This window comes from Sphaerodactylus townsendi, linkage group LG01, assembly GCF_021028975.2.
Source record: "Sphaerodactylus townsendi isolate TG3544 linkage group LG01, MPM_Stown_v2.3, whole genome shotgun sequence".
Lineage (NCBI taxonomy): Eukaryota > Metazoa > Chordata > Lepidosauria > Squamata > Sphaerodactylidae > Sphaerodactylus > Sphaerodactylus townsendi.
The window spans coordinates 148,714,349-148,724,116 of NC_059425.1; the positions used below are offsets into that span (position 1 = coordinate 148,714,349).

Here is a 9,768-nt window from a genome sequence, read left to right on the forward strand (position 1 = left end):
ACATGCTCTCTTTGGTCTTAAGCATTTTTGTTTGCATTCTTCTTAGCTCAGTTGCCCAGTATACTCCAGAATGGAAGGCTGCAGCACTGTGATCATTGCCAGTCTCACAGTCCTTCCTCAGGACCTCCTGGCCCACCAGGTCCAGTTGGTCCACAAGGTCCCCGAGGTTTTCCTGGCTTGCAAGGAAATGATGGTGTACCAGGTTTTGCAGGGGCTCCTGGACGTCCTGGAAGACCTGGACCAAGAGGTAATTTTATGCCTGGCTCACAATGCATATTTTTTCCACTCCTTTGCTTGACAAGATTCTGGGAAGTAGGCTTAAACTAAAAATGTGAGAAACTTGGTCTCTGTGGGCAACTACTAATTGCTAGCAGGGAGTCATGAAGATCCCCAGATTGCATCAATTCCCCAGTGTGAGGCTTGGTCCACAAAAGGGAAGGGACATTGCACATCCTGACTTGCAATCATATGTTTGAACTGGCAAATATGCTACTGCTTGGTTAGGTAATAATCAACTTTTCAGAACACCTTCTGAGTTTTCTCTTGTTTGTTTTTGTGTCTAAAGACAGTGGTATTAGGAGGGAATTGCTTGTCTTTGACCACTTGCAGTTGAGTCTTGGTTGGATATGAAGTTCAAAGGCAAATTTATTGAAGTGGCTTGCATTTTCAAGAAACAGAAAAAGGACCAATGGGCTGGAGAGTATTCAGCTTGCTCCTTGCCTTTAAAGTTTCCCCTCATTCCCTTGTGTTACAAAATGGTTGAAGATGTTCGTTATGTTTTTTTAGCTAAGTTTGGGCACTGAAAATTGAAAAGCTGGTTCTTGAGCTTAGCAAGCTTCTTCTCAATTAGACATGCCACCAACATGTGCACTTCCTGAGCTCAGAAGACAAGAGTTGGTAGGTTAAAATGTCTTCAATCTATATATATATAAAAGCTAACCATCCGTTTGTTGGTGACTCCCTAACGCCGAAACGGCTGGACGGATCGCCCCCAAATTTTCACATGACGTCCCTCCCTGTTGAGGACAGGTAATCGGACCTTCAAATCGCCAAAAGTCCATACCTGAGCTAGGTAAAACGTCTTTTTCCTGGCGCACCAGGCCATGAAGCTGGCTCTGTTCAACTGTCACCCTTAGAATGTTCGTGCAGCCTGTCTGTGGCCTGAGGCCTTGGTATGTGGGCTTAGAATGTTTGTGCAGATGGCCAGAGATGAGCATTGAAAACAGTAAATAGGTAATACTGGTAGGTAATACGAGTGGAAGTGAAACACATACACACTTTGCTGTGTGAGACGTCAGGTGTGGTTCCCCCCCACACACATGCAGGTAACTTTCACTCTGTGCCTCACTGTGCCTCACCCACTACTACCACACAACACACATACTCTCATCCACATCCAGCTCATCCTCACACACCTCACTCTGCCCTCCCTCACATCCAACCATCACTTACCCACTTCCTCACCCATATTTGCCACAGCTCTCTTTTACTAAAAGCAAGCTGGAGTTTGCCTTTTTCTTCCAAGAAAATCTGAGGGGTGGGGGCGAACCAATACTACTGTCTCTGCTTCTTTTGCACATGGCCCTTTAAAAACCCAGGGAGCTGGCCTCGATCTGAGCGCCTCACCACCCTGCCTCTGCTGCCTGACTGGGATAGCCTCCCTGCCCCAGTTCTGCCTTACACAAGCCGGGACTGTGTGTGTCAACCAGCCTCATGGACAGCGGGATTCACACTCTGGACAGTTCTGTTGTGGAATGGAAAGGGTTACCTTATACTAAAAACCAAGACAGCACCATATAATAATGTGAATTGAAAAGGGAAAGAGAGATTCCATTTGACCACCCCAAAAGAAGAAAAAGAAGAAGAGGAAGAGGAGGAGGAGGAAAAGGAGGAGGAGGAGTTTGGATTTATATCCCCCCTTTCTCTCCTGTAGGAGACTCAAAGGGGCTTACAACCTCCTTCCCCTTCACCCCTGTGAGGTGGGTGGGGCTGAGAGAGCTCCGAAAATCTGTGACTATCCCAAGGTCACACAGCTGTTGTGTGTGGGAGTGCACAGGCTAGTCTGAATTCCCCAGATAAGCCTCCACAACTCAAGCTGCAGAGCTGGAAATCAAACCCAGTTCCTCCAGATAAGAGTGCACCTGCTCTTAGCCAGTATGCCACTGCTGCTCCCAAAAGGCTATGCTGGGGATCATTGGACCTGCATGGACATCTGTGTGGGTTGTGGACTGTGATGAGGAGGACAATTGCCACAGCAACGCGTGGCCGGGCCCCTCTAGTGAGAAGATAAATATTTTAGCCTTGAATTCTTCTCTTTTGTCCTTCCCTTGGATTGCATATCTACAGCAAAGAAGTGGAAAAATTTTCCCTTCTTCCAATCTTCCTCCTCCTGGCCCATCACCCACTCCCTAGTTTTCTGGTGTTCCTCTTCTGTCCCCTGATCCATGGGTTTTGGATGCTGTTTTGGCTGTTTTGCGACTGGGAGGGTATTCAGCAAAGGTGAAATACCCGCCCCCCCCCCTCCAAATAATTTATTGGTGTTTATACCTTATCGGTATTTTTTGGAGGTTCCTCCAAAATGGCCACAATTTAAGAAAGCTGAAAAGCAGTTCTTGAATAATGGCTTTTTTTTGCATTAATTAGGCTGTTTCGGCCCTATTGGCATTTTTTAAAAAACACCCAAAGTCCATGTGGGCATGGAGGCAGCCGGCAGTGCAGAATTAATTGCTGGCCTCAACATCTCCTGTGTTTGAGCCCCAATTTATCCCAGCCCAGTTCTGACAGCAAAACCTCACATTACGGCAGATGAAAGTTCAACCTGTGTTCAGCTGCAAAGTCTGAGCAACTTTGTTGTTAATGAGCTGTTAAGTCTAGGCAAACAGGAAATTGTATTATCTTTGTTTGGCTTTGTGCTTCTCCCAGTGTTTATTTCTAAAGAAAGAAATACTGGGGATCAACTGCCTGACTGTTCTGTTCTGTTGCCTGACTGGAAACCTGCCTGCTTTTCTGTTACATGTGAACTATGTGTAGTTTTTCTCAGGGTGGGGGATACTGGCACTGTGCAGATGCTTCAAACTGCCCTTTGTAATTATTCTTGATGGGATGAATCATAGCTCTAAGACAAACTTTCATCACTTATTCAGAAGTGATTCCAAATATCTCCTTATTTGTGGTTTCAAAAACTGAATAGTGGCTATCACTGTAGGATGATACATTAGCAAAATAATTTACACAGCACAAATATCATTTTAACATGTCCTATTCATTTAAGATTTTAATCAGCATAAACCATATATCTCAAACAATTGACAGTAGACCTAACCTCTTTTATTTAAAATAATTATGTCCCACCTTACCACCTCAGTCTCAATGTAGTTAACAGTGTAACGCTAAGATGCAAGAACAGAAAACTCCCTTAACAGTTCATTTAATTAAAAAAATAAATTGTACAGATTAACAACATTGACTTAAAAACCATAGGTTACAGAATTAAAACAATTGCAGCCAAGTATGTGGAAGCAATTTATCTTTCACCAAATGCTCCCTAGGTTAAAACTGTCTTGTGTGCCTTCCCAAATATAGTGAATGATAGTGGCTTCTGCAACAACTCTGGTAGGCCATTCCAAAGAACTGCTTCTAGATGTCAGGTTGGGTGACCACATCAGGGTAAACAGGCTCCCTGTAGCCATTTCAGCTGAGGAAATAATGTGGGAGGAAAGACTGTTCCCCTATGCTTAAATGGGCTCCGGAGGACTAGGGAATATTTAAGTCTTTCTCAGTGTTATGTCTGCCTGTAATTGGTGGCAGATGTCACGTCTTTGGACTTTCAGAAACAGGGGTTTTAATGATCTCAGCTGTAGGACGTTCAGAAGGTAAAGTTATCTAAAAATGAGTAAAGGGGTGCAACTGTAGTACTTACCATAGGCTCTATTTTATGTAGATACACTCCCCACCCACAACTCAAAAGAAGCAAGCCCAAAGCAGTAATTCCTGCAGAGACGCAAGAACAGCCTTCTCCACATGAGTTCCTTGGCAAATAATTTTTACATGAGTACTGGCCAGACTTTTCTGAATTTGGCTGGACAATTGGGCTGATCTCAGGCCAAGAACTAGAGACCGAGGCCAGCAAAATAGAAGCAGAATGGTCACAGCAACTATGATTTGGATAATACAGTTCTTTCTAGGTAAAATTTCCTAAGCCACCCTGGAAGTTGATTAAAAGTGAGTGGGGCCAGAACGTTAAGCCAGACAAAGACAGCCCTTTCCAGTGTACAGGTACTTTGAACTCAGTGATACTGTAATTATTTAATCAGTTCTTTGTAGCATGTGAGCAGTTTCTCAGAGCCAACTGGAATGTCCAGGTGCACAACTGGGGAATTGTGCTCTTTATATATATTTGGTAATTTGCAGGTTTACCTGGGAAAAATGGAGCTAAAGGAAGCCAAGGAACTGGGGTTCCTGGGATAGAAGGCCCTCCAGGACCTCCAGGTAAGTGTTTTTACATGCCTACCATTAAATGCCATGCAGTATAATGGCTTTTGAGATCCTTTCAATCATTCAGGACCAAATCACACATGTTGTCATGCTTGGGATACCGTATTCATGGCAAGCTTACTTTTTACTGCTGGTTGACTGAGGAAGTACTAACAATAACCATTTTCTTATAACAATTATAAACAGTGAGCTTACTGGTACCAGTGATGGACAGTGTCTTGTTCTGAAACTTTTAACTTGCCTGTCTGAGCATGCAGTGAAAAGCTTCATATGCACCATTTTGTGGCTCCATGGATAACGCTGAAGCTGGAAAGCAGATGTGATTAATTTCCATTCCCTGTGCATGTCTGCCTTTCTGCATCTGGCCCATGTCTCTGTCTTTGTGCATAATATATTCGTAGCAGTGTGTACCTTTTGTGAGTGTTTCCTGAATAACCGCAGGCCTGGGTGACAAGTAGATTAGTGGGTTGATTTCCAGGCTTTCCAAAGGCTCTCTCCCAAGCTATGGATACTTCCCAGAGAGAGTTAAGTCTTGGCTTTTAGCATGCTTTGGGGTATATCTTTCCTCCAGTATATTCCTGCTTCCTTCCTTGCTCCCAGTTCTTCCTGATGCTTGGCTACACCTGGGATGTAAAACATCTGAGAGATATTCTATCTGTCAGTCTTGTTGTGCGTATTTGGTGTAGAAGAGATCTTGGTCTCCTTGGAGCCTCACAGGTAAGAACCTGCTTCAAGAAGGTGAAAGCTGATGAAAACACCTCCCATGCTGTTCTCAGCTTGTAGTCCAAATGGCTTTTGAACTTCCAGTCCGAAACAAGAGCATCCCAGTTGATGCCAGCCTTTTTTTTTGGAACTTATGCAAAGTCACATACATAGGTCTGTTGTCAGAATTTGCTTTTCAATATTCCATAGGGAGTTGTTATAACTAATTCACTTTTTAATATTAGTTTTTAGTCCATCAGAATGCTAGGACATATAGATTTAAATCAGTAGGTTGGGTCAAAAATCATTCTTTGAAAGCAAAAGAGCTGTTCTAGTTTTTCAAAAGCAGGCATGATATTTGCTGATTACCCCTTCCGGTACAAGCACCTGTGTTGCATCTATGCTGTGCTCAAGAGTCCTCTGACTCCTAGGATGCTTTTGGGAGCACAGCAGGCTTCAACAGAAAGTGGGGGGCAGGAAAGATCTCACTCCATAGGTGGAGGTCTGCTCATGAACTTTTGGGCTTTTAAACCTAAACTGCATTAGATCTAATATTTTAATGCTATGAGTTATGCTACAATCAGGTTCCAAGGCCTACACCCAAAGTTTAGGCTACAAATATACATCCAAACCACTGGTAATTCCTTAATTGCCAGCAGGCAATGTATTGTACATTTCTCATATACTTCTTTCATATTTTGTTAAGGTCCTGAAGGCCCTCCTGGGATAAGCAAAGAAGGCCGTCCTGGAGAACCTGGAGGACCTGGTAAAGATGGTGATCGTGGAAGTCCTGGAAGTCCTGGACAAACTGGATCCCCTGGAATTTGTGACCCATCTTTATGCTTTAGTGTAGTTGTGGGAAGAGATCCATTTAGAAAAGGGCCAAACTATTAATCTGGAAAATATTAGTTGGCGAACTAGGCTTGGTGCTTGCCTTTTATGCTCACTTGTCTCAGGAAGATTACTAGCAATAACCCCATGTCCCAGGAACAAAAGTACCTCTACTTTGGAATGTGGTAGATATTCAGTCTTAAGACTCTTAAAATGTGGCTTCTTTGGGTTTACTAACAGAGTCACCCTAAATAGAGTAGACAGGTGTAACTCTGCTTAGGATTGCACTGTAAATCTCCAAGCATCAATCCAGTTAAAGTTGGTCATCACTACAGTTTGAGACAAATGGAACAAAGCAGTCATGACTAAGATGCTTTCAGCTATGACTAACTTTAGCTATTTGTAGCTTTAGTATCCTGTGAGAGTGAATTTTGTTCTGTAATGTTTGCCCAGTAACATTGTTTCTTCCTTTTGAATGTCCACTGGCAAGAATTTATTGGCTTCACCAGAAGCTGGATTTGGACCCTCCAGTGCTTGGTGATCAGGAGTAAAATCACTGTGAAGTGTTTCTTATTCAGCATACATGTACAGCATCTTAATGGTAATGGAACCATGGCTGGCTCTGGCTGTTGTTTCATTGGTGTGTGAAACTCATCCATTGTGTATGTTTCATATTTCATATGTTAGGTTTCTGTTAAAAAATGTATGACCCCAACAGTTTTAAAAGCCTACTTCACCATCTTTCCATCCTCATGCAATTACTGTTACTTTTTTATACTATTTATTCAACGATCCAATTATCAGTTCCCATCTATGATCTAAGAAACCTTTATAGGAACCTTAATGCAGACAATTACTGAAAATTTGGTTTTAACTATACTATTGCTAAGAATTATTTTTTTAAAAAATCATTTGTTTGTACAGCAGAACTTAACCATTTGAAATATGTTCCTCCAAACTATAGAATTGGGTGCTAAACTGCATAGAACTGCAGTGGTCAAAAATGGTTTACAGGATATGCTTCCGCTTACTATGTTACTATAGAGTTTGTTATGCTGCATCTTTGTTCATTTTAAGCAAAACAGTTTCTCTGTTTATTTTATCAAATGAGAATCAAAAGGTGCTGCTGGCATTCTAATCAATTAAGTTGTACAATTTCCATTAAAAATTGAAGACATTTTAAGTATTATTGCTAGGAGTCTCTTACTGCACTTAACCAAAGCTTTATAAGTGGCCTTTTGGTGATGGATTTCCTGTTGTCATTCAAGGTTAAATAAATGTTCAAGGTTAAATAAATGTTTTATAAACTTTGTGGTAAAGCAAGTCGTTTTTATTATGTTTTATCAAAGACACAACATGAATGACATGCTACAATGCTTTATTTAACTCCTTTCACTTTTTGCATGTTTGGTCATCTCTGGGTAAAAGCTAAAGCCCACATGCATAAATTCCCAATCTTCTGTTTAATAGAAGGGTTATACCCACTCATGGTGGTTCTCACTGTACCTGCAAAACATTTTTCTTGATCACAGAAAGGACCAAAAAGTCTCTCCATGGACCCAAAGTTCTGAGCTCCCATTAGGCATCAGACTTGAGCGCCTTCATGTACTAAAGAACAATTTGTTTTAAAATGTTATTTATTACGCATGTATTATCAAAGCATTTCTTACCATTCTGACAATTAACTAATCATAATTAAGGCAAAAGAAAGTATTATGGAGCATTTTATTACAAGAATCCAATGCAATTTACTTGCTTCATATATAATCCATTTTCTCATTAGGACTAAAGAAGATGTTCAGTTTTTACAAAATGCAACATAATACACAAAACAATGTGATAAAGCTCAATAATACGTACAAAACCGTGCAGTGAATAACTACATTAAAAATTGCAGTAAATAACAATAAAGTAATAGTGACTTATAAAATAAATCTAGAATTAGTTTGAAGATAAAACCTTAATGAGTGTTGAAGAACACAACCTACTGTACAATTGTGTGCTTTTTTAATCACTGTTTCTTTATACCATCTACGCTCTTAAATTTTTGCAGTGGGAGATAATGCAAAAAGGTACTTGCTAGGTTGTGCTTATTTTTTGCATAGTCCAGTAGGTGGCAGCAAAACAAAACACTTATGCACTAATGATGCTCTATTTTTGGGGTTGTCATCAAAATTTATATATATTGGATGATATTTTCTTGGTTGCAATTTGGAGTGTTGGTTAATTATTCCCTTGCACAGAGGTAAGTGTGCTTATGTGAACTTCTGAATCAACAGGACTTCACATCAATCTGATTATAAATCTTTGAATGTTTACTTTTTGCTGTCTTTGTCAGTATTACATGGCTACAATAGGGATGCTTGAACACCTCCCAGTTTTGTTCACTTCCCATTCTCCAGTGGTGATCATGCAGCCAATGAGTCAATGGCTGTTTGCAACATGTTTGTATGTATTCATAGGAACAAGCTACTTGCAGCCTCCCTGGTTGGGAAATGTTGTTCTGTACATAAGGGTTTTGGGGGGGGGGCGGGGGGGGGGGGGGAAAACAACTGCTTTCCAGATGACCTGCTGGCAATTGGGTTTTTCTGATCTCTCATCCTAGAAAGTTTGCTGCTTCCCAGACATGCTCAGCAGCTGCAGAGTTAGCCAGAGAGTGAGAGTGTTAAGAAGCACAGATTATTTTTCTTGTTTCCCCTGCCCCAAAATGTTGGCATGGACTGCGTAGAAAATGAGAGAAAAGGAATTCTTTCTGCTTTCTCTTTTGCAGATCAGAGATTAGAATAATTGCTTCTGTCCCTGCCTAGATTGAGGGGAAAGGAAGAAAAAAAACTCTTCTTGATTAGAATCTAGCGGCACCTTAAAGGTCAACAAGATTTTTCAAGTTTACGCCATTGAGAGTCAAAGCTTATATCCCCAAAATCTTGTTGGTCTCTAAGATGCCACTGGACTCGAATCTAGCTATTCTACTGCAGACCAACACCCTCTGAAACTGTTTTTTTCTTGTCGCTCTTTTGCAAAGCAGACATCAAAAGTATTGTTTCGCCCCCCCCCCCCCCCCCCCGCTATGATAAGCTCCTTTTCCTCCGCTCCCATACAATATCCACTGTGTCAACCCCAATTTTACCCATCAATAATGGGTGATGGAGGATCAGAACTCAGCTCCCAATTGATCAGCAGTACCAAACAAAGGACAATATCTCATCTGGTAATGAATTAAGTGGTCTGTTATGGTATTCTAAACCTTTATTTTTATACATGGGTAATCTAAATCATACGTCTGCCATAAAGAATGATTTCTTATTTAATTTCAGATTTCATTATAAAGTAATACTGTGGAAACAGTTGTTCAGAGTTATATGCTCTTGGGATAGGGCTTTCATTGGCAGATTGTCCTGATTTCACTTTTTCTTCCTGATACAATTAGTACTTCCCATTACATCAGCTATTAATAATTACTTTAAAATATTTTAAATCATATTTGGCATTCTAAGTCTTTTCTTGGCATTACTGTGACCTGCTGGGTGGCCTTTGGCTGGATGGTTTAAGACTATATTGTTAATGGAAAAGCAGAAATAAAACCTTCGTGGTAGGACTGGATTATACTTCTAAATACATTGTAGTTCATGAGTGTGACCCAGAGGTGTGCATGAGTCATACTGTTCTGCCCCCCCAAGTGAATCTATTTTTGGTGCCCTGTACTTGGATAGGACAGAGTGGGGGAGACACAAGCCAGGTTCA

At 41.1% G+C, this 9,768-nt stretch overlaps 1 protein-coding gene across 5 annotated transcripts in view; it reads left to right on the top strand.

The window, feature by feature from the left end:
* The window catches only part of COL21A1 (collagen type XXI alpha 1 chain), a 124,102-nt gene extending 116,756 nt beyond the window's left edge, over positions 1-7,346 (top strand). For all 5 annotated transcript variants that reach the window (XM_048496925.1, XM_048496935.1, XM_048496917.1 and 2 more), the window contains 3 exons: positions 47-247; positions 4,411-4,488; positions 5,903-7,346. In XM_048496925.1, coding sequence (XP_048352882.1) covers positions 47-247; positions 4,411-4,488; positions 5,903-6,090 — 467 coding nt within the window. In that variant the 3' untranslated portion in view covers positions 6,091-7,346. The remainder of the gene's footprint in view (positions 1-46; positions 248-4,410; positions 4,489-5,902) is intronic.
* Positions 7,347-9,768: the final 2,422 nt, after the last annotated feature.